The sequence below is a fragment of the Enoplosus armatus genome, chromosome 17 (genome assembly GCF_043641665.1).
Source record: "Enoplosus armatus isolate fEnoArm2 chromosome 17, fEnoArm2.hap1, whole genome shotgun sequence".
NCBI classification, from domain to species: domain Eukaryota; kingdom Metazoa; phylum Chordata; class Actinopteri; order Centrarchiformes; family Enoplosidae; genus Enoplosus; species Enoplosus armatus.
The window spans coordinates 4,955,874-4,974,374 of record NC_092196.1 but is presented as its reverse complement, the minus strand read 5'-3'; the positions used below and the strand labels follow the sequence as shown (position 1 = coordinate 4,974,374).

The 18,501-nt window shown below is 44.9% G+C and overlaps 1 protein-coding gene across 1 annotated transcript in view; it reads right to left on the bottom strand.

Moving 5' to 3' along the window:
* Positions 1-843: 843 nt before the first annotated feature.
* The window catches only part of LOC139299911 (microtubule-associated serine/threonine-protein kinase 1-like), a 29,909-nt gene continuing 12,251 nt past the window's right edge, over positions 844-18,501 (bottom strand). Inside the window, exons 4-27 of the mRNA XM_070922862.1 lie at positions 18,411-18,486; positions 16,888-16,960; positions 14,444-14,604; positions 13,259-13,334; positions 12,287-12,496; positions 11,581-11,682; positions 9,757-9,889; positions 9,594-9,661; positions 9,042-9,118; positions 8,663-8,871; positions 7,680-7,818; positions 7,465-7,597; positions 6,540-6,705; positions 6,286-6,387; positions 5,472-5,594; positions 5,040-5,149; positions 4,771-4,931; positions 4,335-4,594; positions 4,010-4,234; positions 3,690-3,919; positions 3,461-3,583; positions 3,217-3,350; positions 2,926-3,113; positions 844-2,510 (exon numbers count right to left, since the gene is read on the bottom strand). Coding sequence (XP_070778963.1) covers positions 844-2,510; positions 2,926-3,113; positions 3,217-3,350; positions 3,461-3,583; positions 3,690-3,919; positions 4,010-4,234; positions 4,335-4,594; positions 4,771-4,931; positions 5,040-5,149; positions 5,472-5,594; positions 6,286-6,387; positions 6,540-6,705; positions 7,465-7,597; positions 7,680-7,818; positions 8,663-8,871; positions 9,042-9,118; positions 9,594-9,661; positions 9,757-9,889; positions 11,581-11,682; positions 12,287-12,496; positions 13,259-13,334; positions 14,444-14,604; positions 16,888-16,960; positions 18,411-18,486 — 4,946 coding nt within the window. The remainder of the gene's footprint in view (positions 2,511-2,925; positions 3,114-3,216; positions 3,351-3,460; positions 3,584-3,689; positions 3,920-4,009; positions 4,235-4,334; positions 4,595-4,770; positions 4,932-5,039; positions 5,150-5,471; positions 5,595-6,285; positions 6,388-6,539; positions 6,706-7,464; positions 7,598-7,679; positions 7,819-8,662; positions 8,872-9,041; positions 9,119-9,593; positions 9,662-9,756; positions 9,890-11,580; positions 11,683-12,286; positions 12,497-13,258; positions 13,335-14,443; positions 14,605-16,887; positions 16,961-18,410; positions 18,487-18,501) is intronic.

Sequence of the window (18,501 nt, the reverse complement as noted above, 5' to 3'; positions counted from 1 at the left end):
CACTACGATCAATGGAGACAACGTTTACGACAAAATGCGTTTGCTTGGCTTATTGCAACCCTTTCCTCTGTCTTCTCTTCTTGTCTGGAGCACAGTGTAAACTAAGTAATTGGGGACACTCGAAAAAAGTGGCGTTATTAGCACATTGCATAGTGTCCCTGTGCAAGTTCATCTAATCTACCTCTTTCAATTCCACTGAAATTCAGCCCTTAAACAGATCTGAAGCAAACCCGCTGATTCACCCTCATTTTGGTATCTTGGTCCAGTTTCCTGTATGTTTGTTCTGCTCCTCACTACACGACACAAGCCTGACCTCTTTTAGTAACTGAACTTGAAGGAAATACAGTATGTGTTGTTCTTTTACAATTACATCCGAACCAACCGATGGCACTGGAGCTGATCTGAAACGTGGGTAATGCCCATTTATAACAGAATCCCGCTTGTTTACACGCCGTACAGTTTGCCTGTTGTGGTGTGTTTAAAAGTTGTTCACAGTGTTCACCACCTTAAGGTCTGCGTTATATTTTTCATCTTATTTTTAAATAGTCTTTCATTCTCCATGTGCAGCGTCAGACATGCATTAAGACATATGCATTTTTTTTTCCTATATACAACACGTTGTGATGAACATACAGTACATACACGGGCCTACATTATGATACCATGAGCGCACATTTTCCAACATGGCTGTCTACATGTCACATGTCATCTATTTGGTGTTATTTCTTCAGGCATTTATGTCTCCCCTCCGTTTCAAAGTCATGTTACTTCATGATATGTCAGTGTGATGCTACAGTAGAAGGCATTGCATGGGAGAGTCTCACTCTGTCTGCAGCTCTCTTATCACGAATGATGCTTGGAGCTCCGGCTGTTTCCTCTGTCAGACTGGACTGTGCCAGCGCTGGCTGAGGTCGCTGTCTGCGCCCCCCGACGGCCGCCCCCAGAAGAACCCTCTGGTTTTCCTGGCCCGCTTCCTCGCTTCTCCTCACTCGACTTGGAGGTGTCTTTTACCTTGGCCCCCTCTTGTGACCCTTTCATAGGTCCGAGCACTGTTTTGGCCACGCTCGTGAGCTGAGTGACAAAGCTGGCTTTATCCCCCGGGGACATGGGGCGAGACTTGCTTGAGCAGGGCGAAGCTGCATTAGAGGAGGGCGACATGGGATTCTCTTCCAGGACCTCCAGGTGGGCCCTCTCCTCCTTGACCCCGCGGTAACTGCTTGATACCTTCTCCGCTTTGGATCTGGCAGCAGCTGGCGCATGAGCTGCAGTGTGGGTTTGAACCTGGGTGGGAATTGGGGGTGCAGGTCCTTTGACCTTGGTCGTCTCAGTTGCATTATCACTGCCACCGGTGCCTCCTTTCTCTCCGGTCTCTGAGCCTTTATGTGGCTTGGACTGCTCTGCAGATGATACTTTCTGCATGCTTCCTTTGTCTGCACCTGCAGGGCCTTTCGCTTTCTCCTCAGTCTTCTCCTGAGCTTTAGTTGCAGGTCCGCTGTCTGTCTGTGTACTCCGCTGCTTGCTGTCTTGTTGTTGGAGGCCCTTTGAGGTGCTGGGAGTTGAGATTTTCTCGCTGACTTTAGTCTTGGAGACCGTTGCCTCAGAACTTGAAGCGCTTGCATTTTGAGGTTTGTCCCCTGAGCTAGGCTTGGCCTCTGCAGTGGATGAAACCACTGCTGGACTAGACTTGGTCTCCACTGCAGCTACACTTGTGCTTTTCTTTAAAGCCTCAACAGTGGATAATGTTTTACTTGTTGTGTCAACAACATTGGTCTTGGGCTCAGCTTTAGCAGCTATGCTCTCAGTTTGCGACCCGCTGAGCTCAGACGCTGCGGTTTGCGTATCTTTCTCTCTTGCTGTGAGCAACGTGTCACGGCTGAGCGGTGACTCCTGCCTTCCAAGCCTCCTGAGAGGCTTCAGGCCTCCAATCTCCCCTCCCATGGGAGGGGAGGGGGAGGAAGATGAGGAAGGAGATGGGGGAGCAGGGCCATTCTCTCCTTCCATCTCTAGCAGGCTTTGCAGGCTGTGCTCACAGTGGAAGGACTCCCTCCTGTAGTCCCCATGTGCCACCTCCAGGCTATGCTTGCGTAACGACACCCCACCTGTCAGAGGAGACGGCGACGACGACGATGAAGAGGAGGAAGGCAGAATTGGTGCCCCTAGCTTTTCCGCCGACTGCACCCGCTGCAATAGGGGCGACCTGGGAGGCTCAGCACTTTTGGGACGGGGGCGGGCGACAGGAGGCGAGGAGTGCAGCTTGACAGGAAACATCTGTGTGGTGTTGGAGCTCCCTACAGTGTGGCCAGTAAGAGGTGGAGGAGAGGAGGTGGTCGGGGAGGGGGTGTGAGCCAAGGGGGACAAGGGGATGTTGCCGGCAGACTTGCAGCGTGCAGAGCGGTACTGTCGGTGGAGTTTGGGAGACAGGCCGTGCAGGGAGCTGGGCCTCATGTGGTGAGAGGCTGCTGGGGAGTTCGGGGTACTGGTTGCTGGGGAGCTGCTCTGGGAGGAGGTGCCTGAGGAGAGGAGAGGAAACAAACTTAACGATCACAACATTGCATTTCTGTTTCGTCAAGAATTTAAATTCTCATTAAATTTCTCTTTTGTTTCTTATACTTTTTAAATATTTGTACTCTTCCAGAAACTATGTATTGGATCAGGACAGAAAAGAGAAAATGGGATGACATGAGATAAAGGACAAGAGCATGATTAATGAGTAACTTAACACCCCCTGAAAATGTTGTTTTTGCTGGCCTCCAGTGGTTTAACTTCTCAACTTGTTGTCGTGATGTAGCAGTGTACTCTAATATACACAGAAGACGTCAGAGCCTTTCTGTTTCGTGTTTTCAAAACATATTATCTTCAAGAAGTGTTTGTTTTCAGGCCTATCAGAAAGCCAAATGACATTTATTCTAGGCCTTCCACACTGACCCAGGTAAGGGGACTCAAGAGTGGAGCGGTAACTCTGAGTGGGCGAGCGGGCGGAGAGGCTGTGGGTGGGGGAGCCTGGGAGACTGTCTCCAGAGGAAAGAGAGCGATTCAAAGAGGAGAGGCTCCGGCTGGTGTGGAGCAGGTTGGACTGCTTGGTGATTTTCCTGAACAGGGAGCTGCGCTTCTTCCTGAAAAGACAAAAACAGAATGACACGGTGAGGAGAATAAAGGCATGCACATGAAAGATGATGTATTCTTGTAATGAAATGCATCTGCTCTGCAGTAACGCACTCTTGTCCCTCCTTGGCTCCTGTCCTCTTGCTGCGCCGCGCCATCTTGGATTTATAGCTGGACTTGCGGGCAGGACCCACTTTTATAGAGGTGTTCTCAAATGGAGTAGTCGTTACTGTCACCTTGTTTCCACTCTGTAGATAATATATATATTTACATGAATCACATTATTTTATAAGCAAATGTGAACTGAGCCATCTTATAAAAAATGTATATATAAATTAGGTCGGTAGGCAGTGCTCACCTTCAGGATGAGTTCCACCACCTCTGTATGGACCAAACCATGGACTGACTCCCCATTTACGTGAGTGATGAGGTCACCAGCACTAAGTCCAGCCTCCTGAGCAGGACCTCCATCCTCCACATGCTGTGATTAGAACAGAGGACTTAATGAAACAGATTTAGGCATTTACACACAAAAGCTGTTTGTGATTAATCCATCAAGAACTCTGCACACGCTCTTGCTCTCTCACCCAGACCATGTGATGCACACTGTAGACATCACTGTCTCCCATGTAGACTCTGATGGCTCGGAGAGTGAAGCCATACTTCTTCCCGGAGCGGTGGATGGTGATTGGAGAATGCGGGATGTTGACCATGGGAGAGTAGTCTCTGCTGGGGGAAGAGTCCCGGGAGGAGGGGTTGGACGAGACGGAGCGGGGAGACATGGGGCTCGCTAGAGGGGAGGCGCCATGTTGTTCCACTGAGGAGAGAGGGGTGGAGTTAAGGTTACGTCACGGGGTTTATCTCTAAATATGTTTTTTACAGTTCATTTGCATTCCAGTGCATTTACCTGCAGGAATGATGACAGACAAAGCAGTGGCAGAAGCAGATTTGATGACTTTGGTTCCCGGTCGCGAGTTGCGTTTTTCTCCTTCAGCTGAGAGCTGCTGGTGGCGAACCCTCCGTAGAACCAGGTCAGTGGTGGCCCCACGTGGCCCCTGTGGGTCTGGAAGCCCCAGAACAGTAGCACTGCCTGGTAGAGGCAACGATGCATCAGCAGGTCTCAAAACCTTGTCTGTGACATGGAAGTGATACCCAACAGTAAATAAATGCTCTTGTTATAAATCAAACTGTTGCTAGACTCAGAGATGTAGTGCCGCCTCATCCCTTCTTACCTCCAGCTGTGAGCCCATTGCTATCTTTAAGGAACGGTCTCAGATCACCTTGAGAGGTGACGGCACCCATGGCTCCTTCCAGGGAAGTCCCCCTTGCCTTCACGGGAGGCTGTCTCATTTGGACAGGCAGCTCAGAGTCGACTTCCAGAGGGGAGGCCAGGCGGTGTGTATCCATGAGAGCCGAGAAGCGTCTTCGGGCCCCGGATGGTGGGCTGGAGTCACTCTCGATAAAGGAGGTCTCAGAGCAGGACAAGCGCTTCCTGAAAAAGCAAGGCAGTCGTGCTTTGTTATGTTAAGTCATTCTCAATGAATGTGTTCACTGGTATTTGATATTAAATTTATTGTGTGAGGATGACTCTCTATTTAACAAACCAGACCTACTATCAACTTCATTTGAAAAACAGTTTCTGCCCTATTTATTGTGTGCTGCACTCACATCTCGGGCGAGCCTGTCCTCCAGCTCTTGTCCCTAAGGGTGAGGCTACCCAGGCTTTCTCTCTTGGCCACTCGATCCTCCCTGGGGACCTTGTGCTCCCGTAGAGTCACGCCAGGGGGTTTATGCTCCAGCTGGGACAGATGCTCCATACTGCTGTACACCTGCAGGTCCGCACGACAAGAGAAGTCGACTTTTTTGGGGCAATGATTGCATTTTTATGTGGACTGATGAACAACCATAACATTCTCCATGTAGATAAAAAGAGTGACCTTGCTGAAGCGAGGGGAGCAGGATGAGAAGCGATGTAACTCCACAGGCTCGTCGTCGTTGGTATCGTCTTCATCGTATGACTGAACATGATGGTAGCGCTCAGACCGGGCTGTTGAGGAAAGGTACCAACACATCATAGCTTTAGGGCAAATATTCAGTGAACAGTGGCATTATCTTTCTCTCCGTGCTCCTCACTGTGGACTGAGAAGTTAACCTACATGAAAAGCAAATTACACCAATAACTGCCTTTCTACATTTACAGCGGTTATCATGGTAACATGGGAGACTTAATGAGGGTGTTGTGGCAAAGATGGCGATGATTCAGAAGACCCCGAGTTGCTTTGATGAATAAGGTTTTCCTAAGATCAGGGATCAAGGGATATGTGGTCCGTGCCTGGAATACATTCCTGAATTCCCAACAGTAGACTTACTGTCAAAATAACTGGTGTCTTCCTCAGACTCCAGGTGAGGAATGAACTCGGCCTTCTGTCTCAGCAGGCTGTTCCAGTTCACCTCTGTGAAGAATGAGTGCTGCCTCACTTCAAAAGCACCACCTAGAGGGCAGAGGAAAGGGGGGGGGGGGGGGGGGGGGGGTAAAGAGGGGGAGACAAAGACAGACAGGTAATAACTGCAGCCTTAAAGCAAGTAGAGGCACTTTGAACCAGACAGAAGTTGACTTATTTGGGTAAACTGAACCTGTGGGCCTACAGGAAGGATGACAGTTAGGGTCAGCAATTCCCAACCAAGGTACCCCATGGAGTATGTGGAAAAATGAGTAGCTCAGCTAATTAAAAAGTAGAAATAACGATTTAATAAAAAAAAAAGAAAATCATATTGAGTCAGCTGTAAAACCTCAACATCATGTTTTGAGATTGACAGCGCATGCCTGAAAATGTGTTAGCAAGCAGGCAGAGAAGTCTAAACTAAAGATAGCTAAAGAGTGGATAAATGGATAAATCCAAATAACTAACGTTAAAAGTTTGAAACGTCCAGCTTCTTCCTCACCAAGTGGTAGTAATACGAATGCAAACTTGAGAAAACAACACTGACAGTTCCGTTGTATGAAAAATGATTGTAACAATAATATAGTTCATGTCTGTAGCGTTAAATAACATCCAGTTTAAAATCAAACATCTAAAAAAAGGTACCACTGGTCCAAGCCAAAAGAAATACAACAGAGACCAGGAATAAACGTGGAAAATAGCTGTGACTTCAGGTTGGGAACCAGCGATCTAGGAAACTGACCTGTGCCCAGTCGAACCAGTGGATTCGTCTGCAGAAGGGAGGAGATCAGGTGCTGGGCATCAACAGGGAGAGCCTCATCCCCTTCTGGCCACACTATGTCATCTACCAGATACAGCACAGAGAGAGGGAGGAAGAGGAGGAGGACATGAGGAAACACAGTTTTGGTGAAGAGGTGAAGAAAAAATATTTGATTTAGCCATGTTTAATGTGTCCATCTAAAAATACTCGTCCAGCTCAGACCTTTGACCCCTCACCTGTAATGACCTGTCCGAACAGCTCCTCTGGAGTGTCTCCAAAGAAAGGCACACAGCCCACCAGGAACTCATACAGGATGATGCCCATAGCCCACCAGTCCACTGGCTTCCCATAACCTTGACGAAGAATAACCTCCGGGGCGATGTACTCTGGAGTTCCACACACCTAAAGGAAAAGCAGCAACACAAGTCCTGTGAATTACATGCAACCCTGGCCCGAGTGCGTTTTTGCTTCTAATAACTTTATTGTAACATATATTTAACGTCACATAATTTTACTTTGATGGTTGTTGGTTCTGAAATAGATGTAGACTCCACAGATCAGATTATTCTAAACCAGCGAGTCATATCAGTTTATTTTCGACCTGTTTTAAAACTCCATGTACATCATAGCTATGCTGACCCTGAGTGAGAGGCACATGTGTATGGAGCATGCGTACTCCTGCCTGGCTAACTAGATCACTTCAGAGATGCCAAGACAAGATGAAAGCCCCGGTGAGGGTTTTCATGTGCAGATGGGTCTGCGCTGAATGCAAACAGATTTCTGGCCGGCCGTAACGCGTTCACAAGAAATAATGAGGCTTGGATTCAAAGCATGAGCACAGAATAAAAGGCTTGAGAAAATACACCTCACCTAAAAGAGAAATGATTATAATAACTGAGGAAATACCGGCCTATTGTTCTGCCAACTGTTAACGGCCTCATTTTTTCATGCCTCAGATATGCCTGGCACACAATGACAGGGAATATCTTTGCATAGAAATGACATCAAAGGATGTTTCATATCTAAAGTTTACTTGGATCATGGTGTCGTTGAAGTACATTAAAATGACTTCAACAAACTGTCGGTGTAATATGTGGTTACTTCAAATGGACTGGGATTTGAGTATACAGCTCTGCCATCGTCTGTATGTTATTGTCATACCTGTTTATCCAAAAATTCCCGAGTATCCTTCTCAATGTGTCCCTCATACAGGTTGGTGGTCAGACTCATCAGACCCATCTTAGAAAGGCCGAAGTCTGTGAGCTTGATGTGGCCCATTGAAGTAATCAGGAGGCTGAGAACAGAAACAGCAAAGTAAGTTCAAGCTTTTGAAATCGCTCTTTGCGGCAGTTTGATGAAAACGAACTCCGTCTTACTTGTCAGGCTTGAGGTCACGGTGCACAATGCCATAGTTGTGTAAGTACTCTAGTGCTAGGATGGTCTCTGCAAAGTACATGCGCGCCATCTCCACAGGCAAAGCCCCGATGTTCTTCAGCAGAGTGGCACAGTCTCCACCTGCCAGCAGAATTTGTTATTTGATTAGTCTTGCTGCTGACATGAGCAATTACCATGAATGTCTCCTGGTACCTCTTGTCCCAGACCATTTTGGTTTCCACTTAGGCTGATGAGCAGCACGCACAACAGAACGCAGCCATGCAATCAAGACGACTGTGATGTCAGTGCAGTCAAGGATATCTGGCACATTTCACTTTGACTGGGCATTTGGAGTACGTTCACCTTACTGACCAACTACTCTTTTAATATAAGACTCAGACCATTCTGTTACCTATGAGCTAGGACTGTAGTAAGATAGCAGTGCTATTAGATTATTAGCCATGCTAGCATTGTGGCTCGATCTGTCGCTCCACCACTCCTGACTGAAACATCTCAACAATTGTTGGATGGATTTCCATGAAATTTGGTTCAGACATGAACCAAATTTGGTTGGTTCAGACTCAAACCAAATTTGGTTCAGACTCAAGGTGGACTGTAATCACTTTGACGAGTAACTTTTCATCTAGCGCCATCATCAGGTCAAAATGTCCATATGTCCACTTGGTTTATGACTAAATACCTGCAACATTCCCATCAGCCTCAGCTGTACAGATGGCGACCATGGTAAATATTATACCTGCTTAACATCAACCCGCCAACATTGTCATGAGCATGTTGCATTGTGGGAGAATAGCGTCCATCAACAGCACACTCAAAAAATGGCTGTGTTTACTACGCATACTGTCTGCTTTGAGTATATTTCATTTTGCCATTTTTGCTGTGAGAACACACTACATGCTCAAAACCTGCTTAGAATTAGTTTGTTGAGGGGATTTGGGACACAACATTAGTAAGATATTCTCACCTTCTACATACTCCATGACCATGCAGAGGTGCCGACGGGTTTCGAAGGAACAGAACATGGACACGACAAAGGGGTTCTCTGCGAAGGTGAGGATGTCTCTTTCCACGAAGGCCTGCTGGATTTGGTTCCTCAGGATCAGGTTTTGCTTATTAATCTTCTTCATGGCAAATCGCTGGCGTGTCTCCAGATGACGCACCAGGTACACAGCGCTGGTACAAACACAGACACACACACACATTATATTTTACTTTATGCCCTCTGTGTTGATTGCAAAATACATTTAGGTCCATGCCCGACTTACAGATGTAAAAATGAATCACTTCCATATCAACACGTCCTCATTAGGAGAGTGAACGGGACTTCCTAATGCTCTACTCACCCGTATGCTCCATTACTGATCAGCTTGATGGTCTGGAAGTCTGCTTCTCCCGGTGGTTTCATTGCTCTAATCTTACCCTGTGGATCAAAGATCAGTGATTAAATATGATCTAGTGGTTCTGGCTAACATGGCTGCTTAACGTGACATTAATAAATCATTAATATTGTCTCAATCACTTATTCTTTTGCCACTGTAACTTTGGTGATGCACATTCAAATCATCTGTACCGATAACTGTGAGGCGTCGTCAGTTCTGGACTATATCTCCCCCCATCTCATTTTTTTGTCTACTCAGCTTAATTTTAGCAGTTGGAGGCGAGCCTAATGCTGGAGAGATGGCCCGGATTAAAAGGAGGGGGGTATCCTGTTTTTTGTACTTCAGCATAAATGATATAAGCATATATGCCAAGTCATTAGCAGATGAAGCAGACATTTTCAACAAGAACAGCAAGGACCTTGGTGGGCCAGACCTTATACTGACGCTCTGCTAAAGTAAGGAAAGGGTGGATGAATGTGGAGAAATGACCAGAGTGAGGATTATCTCGGATCTCACCTCGGTCGAGTCATCTGTTTCAGGTGTTAGCGGCCCCTCGCTGTCGTAACTATCGAGGTTTACCATCTCTGATGACAAAAACATGTCACTTTAAATCAGCTGTCAGTTCATGTATTTTCTGATAAGTTAAATCTCGATGCTTTACAAAGTCTCTCTCCTTCACCTTCAATAGGGTCTCTGGTCAGTCCCAGCTGGCTGATGATGTAGCGAGGAATGTCCGTTTTCATCAGGTGGCCCTCCTTGGCGTGGTCCTCTGCCGCCTCCAGCAGATGGTAGAACTCCTCAGGATTAAACTCCTGGAAACCAGAGCATTAAGGCTTGACCATGATGTCATCAGGTGGAAAGGTTTGGAGCTGGTCCATAAACGTTCAATTAATGACATTAAATTAGGCTTTTGTTTGAGAAATTGCTTCCAGATAAGTTGATTTGGATGTGAATCACAAAATATTTCCATTTTAGCAGTTTTTTCATGATTCACTGCCTCTGGAGCAGTTCCAACATTCGTTTCTGGAAGACTCCATCACTGCAGTCTGTGCTGCTCAGCCTTGGGCGAGACTTGGGTGAATTCACACAATTCAGAAGTCTATTTTAGGACTGATACCCCACTGAAAGCTACATTTTACACATACGTGACATGACATTTAAACATGCCCCTTCATTCAACCCAGCCCAAATCATTAGGTCAGGGCACGGCGTCAGCAACAGACCAGCAGCAAATGGTAGAAACATAGCAGCTTCCTCAGGAGAGCTCGAGCACCTGTCTGCTTGCCAGAACGAGAGGTAAGGGGGTATATTTGTGCCATACTTCTGAGCTTATGACAGAACATTTTAAGCACAGAACTTTTTTTTGTTTGCTCACACATGAGTTATGTTTTGTAGATAAATTATCATAACACAGAGAATAATTCAACTTAAGCAAAAAAAAACAACACCTCAGAAAAACCCTGACATTGTGTATGTGTGTGTGTGTTACATTGTGCCACAATTTCAGCCAACCGGAGAGTTGAAGTGGAACATTTCTGTTGTTTTGTCTCCAGTCAGCTCGCTAGTAGAATGAGAGAGGTTGTTATTGTGCCCCTCTCTTTGCTCAAATTTAAAGATTTTATGTGTGATAATAACTTCTCCACAAAATCTTCCTGGGCTCAAAAAGTCCCTTCGCATGCTCGGATACGAGGCACAAATGTGTGAGCCCCCATGCTCCACCAAAGACGTCCTGACCTGGCCAAACATTGGATTGACATGCTATACTGCAGAGGAGGGTTTCATCTGGCCGCTGATCCGAACGTGGTTGCTAACGACGGCAAAAACGTGTCATGGATCACTCACACACACGCACTGTAATCCCAATGCAGCGACACGCCGAAAACGAGGGTGGAATTAGACGGATGAATCAATTCTCCATGTCACTGTTTCAGCTGTCGCTCATAATCAAAAGCCGCATCAGCGTGGCATGACTCATCGAGAGGGACGCAAGACTGTTATGAAACACACATGGTCACCCAGAAAAAACAACCAGCTAGACACTCACACACACACACAGAGGCATCCTCCAACTTAAAATGACACCATGGTCACGGTCTGTCTGAGTCAGGCTGGAAGGCGGCCCAGCAGCAGGGGGCCGCTGCCTGGTATTAGTCGTACTGTGGCAGGACAAATTTTAATCTAAATGCAAATGTCTCCGCCATCCAGACAGACTCGACCTTTACTTTGCTTGTGTTTGCTTGTTTTGATTTTCTACCCATGCTGCTGTGCAATACATCAGAGTGATTAAATGCTTATAATGGGCTATCAAATGAGTATCTGTGCTCATGTTTATTTAAAGATATTCAATTTGTCTTTAAGTCACAAGAGGGACGTGAACTGTGAAATGTTCTGCGATGAAGGGCGGGGCTGCGATGAGGATTGTGAACATCGCCATAGGATTTTGACAATGACGGGTAAATACTGAAAAGTGTTTGTGTGCGTGTGTGTGTGTGTTTTATCTTACCAGACACTCCAGCAGCCTGGCAGGTCGGGAGATGATGATGAGAAGCTTCTTCGCCAACTCTGTGACGAAGGCTACCTCGGAGCTCTCTGAACGCTCAAAGCACTGACAGAGAGAGATACAGACAGAGAGAGGTAGAAAGAGAGAAGATTAACATTTATAGAAGACAGACAGACAGACAGAGTGACACAGGCAGAACAGGTGTTCAAAAAGCTGTGAGATATGAGAACACAGATACAATCAAACCAAAACCAGCCACACACCCAGAGCAATCACAGTGATGCAATCAAGCTGCATCAAGCAAAATGGGGTTGGTGATGAAACTCCTTGATACCTGTTATCTGCTCTGGCAAATCACAAGCACAATTAGCCTCCATTTACCGCGGCCATTTCAATCATGTCTCTCACCAAAGGCATCGCGAGTTCGACTGAAATTAGACGACTCGAGCTGTCCATCAATAACATCATCCCAACCAGCAGAGGATAGATGGATTTGTTTCTGTGTCCGTTTTGGTTGTGACTCATCTCATACATGTTGCCGTACGATGGAGTTGCTTATTTACACATCCAGCAGACACGGAGCAACATTATCATTCATTTGGAATCAGGGTGAATCTAAGTCCAATATTCACTCTCCTTTTAATGAAGTTATTAGAAGGGGCAGTCCGAGCTCTTACAGTCTGTTGGCATTTTATTTTTTCAAACTCACATCATGAAGTAGTTTCTCCAGGTTCTCCTGCAGCTCAAAGAAGTAGACAGAAGTGATGAGGCCCTCGCGGGCTTTGGCCAGGCAGTCTCTGGACAGCTCAGCTATCTGGTGGTGAATGAAGCTGAGGACTCCGTCGGCCAGTGGAAGGACGTTCTCAGGGGAGAAAGCCTGGATGAACTCGGCCAGCCTCCCCTCCATCTGTGCCGTGGCCTGGAGGTGGACAAAAGGTGGGGGGCACGAGAGAACAGGAGCAATACGTTGGGACAGAGAGAAGGATGGAGGATGGAGAGAAGAAGAAGAAGAAGAAGCGACAGAGATTAAGTTAGGAAAAAGACCCAGAGGTATGTGACAGAAAGTTCAGAAAGCAATTTCATTTGTGGCTCGGCTGATACAATGCCATTTTTCCCCCGTTGGACTTGTGTGAGAACAAATCCAAAGAGCCTTCACCTCAGATGAACTCCATACTATAATGCCCAATTTCCTATGGCTTGATTTTTATCGCTGTGGAGGCTTTCAGCCCATTTCCTTTTGATACCAACCTCAGCCCGCCAACAGAGTGAAAGGGAGAAAAATGAGGCTTTTATTTGACTGTTCATAGCTGTGGCAATATTTATACGAGCGGTTAATTAATAAACAAAATATTCTCTCTGACAGGGTGAACTTATCGCGACTTGGCAGTGTCACATAATCCTGTTTGCTATGGTTTAGCAGTCCCCGTGGCTCCCTTTTTCAACTGTGTTTGAATGTGTGATATCAAACAGTGGTATACACAAATCACTGAATGTTCAATCATAAATTATACCCCTTTTTATTTCTCTTATGTTTGAGTTCTGACTTGATAGGATTAGGCAGTTATTGTGTCTTGAAAGATTAGTTTAATGCTCTGTAGGTTTACGGATTGGCTCACTATTGTGTGTATTTTTATGGAATATGATGTTTATCATGAAGCAGCTTTGCATGTGTGTGTCTCACCTTTGGAAAGCGCTCTTTGTACACATGGTTCATCATGACGATCTCATTATCGTAGCAGGAGGAGGAACGCCCAGGGCTGGGGGGGGGGGGGGGGGGCAGAAAAACATGGAATACAGTCAAAAAGATTTGGCTTTTCCACACAAAATGAATTCAGTAACATACTTCAGTGTAATGTCAGCCATCAGTTACGTAGCCAGACTATAACAAATAACACACTCCTTCTCTTAAAAATGAGGTCAGGTCATGCTCAGTTCACTCCAAGGGTTTTTTTTCTGTTACAGCCTTCTTGGTTTGGTATGACCAGTAGATTATGGTTGCTAATATTAGCTAATGCTAGAAGCTTAAGCTAGATGTTGCTTTGTAACTGACATTACTGAGTAAGTTTGTTGACTTTATGTTATTGTCACTTAGGCTTGCTTTAAATGAAGTAAGAGACTTGTTTTATATATTATTCAAACTTTTGCTGAACAGATAATGCCATAGAGCCAACTCCAGGACAACTGTTTTGATCATTTGAAAATAAAATTGAGTTTTGATCTTGAACTTAAACTAAAATACAACTATGTATTCAAAATAAAAATACGTGTAGGAAAAGTTTTTTCAGTTTAAACATAATTTTGATTCAATTCTGGAATTTGCTTTTGAATAAATAATGTATTTTTATTTTTCACTTTCCTATATATATACACATATATATTGATATATATATTGATATATATTTATATTCTTATATATATTGATATATAGCTATAATTTTCTTCTTTCAAATTATCAAAACTATTGGCCGGGATTTAGCTCCATATAATGCTAATACTAAAGCATAGTAGCACAAGCAGAGCAAAATAACAAAGGCAGCAAAATGTCAGTTAAGGCAATATCTACCTAAAGTTTGCCAACATTAGCCCACATGAGCTACTGGTTTTATTGATAAATTCAACTTTTTATCCGTAAGAGGAATGTTTTATTTCCTCCTTTAAAAAGTTAAAGTCTCACTTTAATGATAAGCATAATTCCACATGTTGGCTTCAAAACAGGAAAATTCTCGTGGTTATATAAAAGCAATAACAAGATCAACCAGGGGCAACCCCTGTAAATCTGCTTTGAAAGCTCCTCTTTTCAAAAGAGGATAGTGCTTTTGGGCAGCTGAAGCCGCTGTTTAATCTCATGGGTGCTGCTGCTGCTGACCTGAGACTGCGGGAGCGTGGGCGCATGTGGGGAGAACAGCGGCCCCCGTCATCATCTGTGATGCTCTCAGTGCTGCCAAAGTGCTTGGATAAGAAGTGGAGCTCGTCCATGGTGGGCTGGAAGGGCAGCTGGTGCAGCCGCTCCTGAGAGGAGCTAGAGGACTGCAGAAGGGAGAAGAGGAAGAGGAAGAGGAGGCAAGAGGAAAGGGTGGAGGACGAAGAGGAAGGGTGGGGAGAGGATTAGGAGGGGAAGCAGAGGGATAAGTTGGAAGGGAAACAAGAATATTAGATAGGGTGGAGCTGGACGGATCAAAAACAAATAAGTGCCAGAAAATTCACGACAACAAACTGACAAACACTTCAGCATGTGATGTCCAGCCTCCAACTGTGGGATAATAAGCAAGAAATAAATCGATTATTACAGTACAAGTTGTCTTTCCTTGTGGTAACCACTGATGACAAACGGAGAATTGAAATGTTAATGAAGTTGTCCAATGAGCCTTGGGTCAGACCCATCAATCTGTCTCACCTCCTCATCTGCCTTCATCAAAGGGGCGAGACTCCGCCACTTACTCTGCTAACCGAAAGATCGATCACTGATCAATCACAGGTGACAGACTAATTGAAATGCCAGGCTCAAAAGGGTGGATGAAACAAGCTTGGAGACATTTTTCTTTGTCTGTTTCATGCATGTCAAGGTTTTCTCTACTGATTGTATTGAGTTTGCTCCACCTATCCATTCCTCTAACCACTGTCTCGGTAAGTTTCTCGTTGTGGCAGTGTTTTTGCGCTTCACCGGGACTGTGGCATCTTTATACTTGGATTTTCTGTTCAAGTCTGAGTTTTTGTAGGTGTGGCTCTCTTGTCCATCCAGCCACAGCAGCTATTTTATTGTTTATGTTCATAATTTCACAAACCTTTGGTGTGTTTCCGAGTATCTTTCCGAGATCTTTTCTTCTAACTCTCTGCAAGAAAGCGAATAATCTCCCAAAATGTCTAAACTATCGCTTTAGAAGTAAGAATCTGGCTGACGTGTTAGCAAGTGAAATACGGTATCAAACAAGGATAGAATTCTTAGAGTGAAAATGTTTTAGATGATCACTTTAAATGCAGCAGGGAAGTGAGGAGCAGACAGTTTTCTGTTCAGGGAGGGGAGCTGGAGGAAGCACTGGGCACCACAGCTCAGTCTGATTGATAGAATTCAGAGCATTTATTTTAATGAAATATCTTTTTGCTTCTAATGATAGTATCTGGCTAAATTAAGCCCGTGGTAAAAATGACTGTGGAACAGAATGTGCTCTATCTAATGCCAGCTTCTCCGCTCTAGTCCACGTTTCTCATGTCCCTCTCATCCCACCGGCCTGGCGCTCATCACTTTCCCCTCCTGTCCTCCTCAGTCATCCATCCAACCCTCCATCCACAGCCAGATGGAGAGCAAGAACCAGCCTCTGACGTCGCTGTTACGCAACGAGACACCCCAAAAGACATAAGGGAAAGAACTACAAGTGACAGCATGCTGGAGATGGAGAAAGTTTAAATGTACTGTGTGTGTTTTAAGTGAGGGATTTGACGACAGATGATAAAGCTTGCTTTATAGTCTACTTTAAACAACAATGCAATGACGATGATGGAGTGACATAAAGGCATGGTGGGAATCTGTCAAAGGTTACATTTGTGCCAATTATAGTCATTTATCTCTGTATTTCCCAACATTTTATGTCTGATCCCCAGTCATGTTCCAATATGTTCTTCTGAATGGATTATAAACTGCATGTTATTAATATGATAACAATAATCAATATAAAAGTGAATATTGTTACAATAACTTTTACAATTGAATAGTCAATGTTTTTTCGAGGAGTGAGTTCAAGGTCAAGTTTGTATTCGTGCTACTATTATTTGGAGTGGCAGAAGCTACATTTCAACCTTTTAGCCACTACTTTTAGCTAACTATTTCAACTTTTAGCTGTGTCAACTGTTTCATTACTTTAAGCTAACTATTTCAACAGTTTATTCAGTACTTTTAGCTAACAATTTAAACTTAAAGCTAACTGTTTCATGACTGTAAGCTAACTATTTCAACAGTTCATTCAGTACTTTTAGCTAACAATTTAAACTTAAAGCTAACTGTTTCATGACTGTAAGCTAACTATTTCAACAGTTTATTCAGTACTTTTAGCTAACAATTTAAACTTAAAGCTAACTGGTTCATGACTGTAAGCTAACTATTTCAACAGTTCATCCAGTACTTTTAGCTAACAAACAATTTCAACAGTATATCCAGTACATTTAGCTAACAATTTGTGTTCATTAGCTACCTTTAGCTGACTATTTCTCCAGACGTTTAGCTAGCTTCAACTGTTAACTAACCCTCTGCCAGCTGCAAAAGTACCCCTGGCTGGGAATCACTGATTTATGTGATGGGAAGGGAGTGAAGTTAGTTACCGTTGAGCTGGGAGTGTTCGTGCCATACCCAGAAGAAGGCAAAGATGCTAAAGACCATCGCCGTCCGTCCGCTCTGCAGAGAACACAAATGTTACATCAGCCCAGTACGGTGCATACATTTGATCATAAAATCCACATATTAGCTTCCATATTAGCTTAGCTGTATTGTGTTAACTGTATCCAATATCCCACAGCCTGAAGAAAATATTGTTGAACTGAAATACATGTGGCTATTCGTGTTACCTATGTAATAATACATTTGACTGTGAGACAAAACCCTGACAACCTATTTTCACATACAACCTGGACACCTGTCTCAATTTCAGCTGCACTGAAAAATGTCATTCAGCAGACCAATGACTTATAACACATCTAGTTTGTCCCAGGGGCCTTCCTCAGTGAGGACAGCACATTCATTGTGCTTCTGTGTGCCCCGACCGCACAGTGACAGGCAGGCAGAAGGATTTGATAAATGAGGACAGAGGATTTAGAGGAGCGCCAATCCCCCAACACTGTGTCTGACTGAGGAGAGATCGAGGTAAATAACCTAATTGGCCTTCTCCACATACATCTCTGCCTATAGAACCCATGAGAGTGCATTCTCGCCCTTGTTGATGCATCCATACTACCGCCTGACCCTTATTGAAGACCCTCACACTACTGCAGTCACTTTGGCCTCTTTAGATATGATATAAGGGCTTCAGAAAAGCCACAAGAGCGTCAATGTTTCAGTTAATCTCAAACGTGTTGGATGGGGTTGAGGTCAGGGCGCTGTGCAGACCAGTCAAGTTCTTCCACACTAAACTTTATGGACCTGGCTTTGTGCATTGGGGGGGACACATGTTGGAATAGGAAAGGGCCTTTCCCAAACTGTTGGATGAACACTACTTTCTAAAATATCATTGTATGCTGTAGCATTAAGCTTTTGCTTAATTGGAATTAAGGGGCCTTAGCTTAAACCAAAAACAAAACATCCCCAGACACAGTACAGTACACAATAGTATGTGGACAGGGTTATATAGTGTATTCATGAATGCATGAACAGGCATATTTGCGACACATTGAGCAACCTTCTACTATAAACCCAAGTGTAAAAACACATTCATGTGAGCAGATGCACACATTCATGGCCACCCGTCCACACACACACACCAACACACACGACCTTCCTGCTTCTTCGACGGAGCAGCGTGAATAAGCACAGAGGCACTGTGAATGTAATGGCTTGGCCCTGTCATACATGAGTCAGCCTGTTACACTGCGAGAACCTGCGAGTGCAGCGGGAGGCTCCCTGCTCCCCAGGATGTGCGAGACCTCGCACAACTACAGATCCACACCTCGTCTGTTCTCTGATGCTTGCCCGCTCGCTCCCCTCCCCTCCCTTTGCCTCACGCTGACTTGACTTCTGTCTGTCTGTCTGTCTGTCTGTCTGTCTCCTGTCTCACTTTCTGTCCCTCTCACATCTCTGGCACAAAGACAAGTGAGAGTAAACATGTGTAATCAAACTCAATATATGTAGTGACCTTCTGGAGGAGGCAAACGAGAAGTGCGCCGGGTTGCTGGGAGAGAAGTTTCGTGGGCTGTCCAGAGGGCTGCTTCCTGGTGGGACAACAA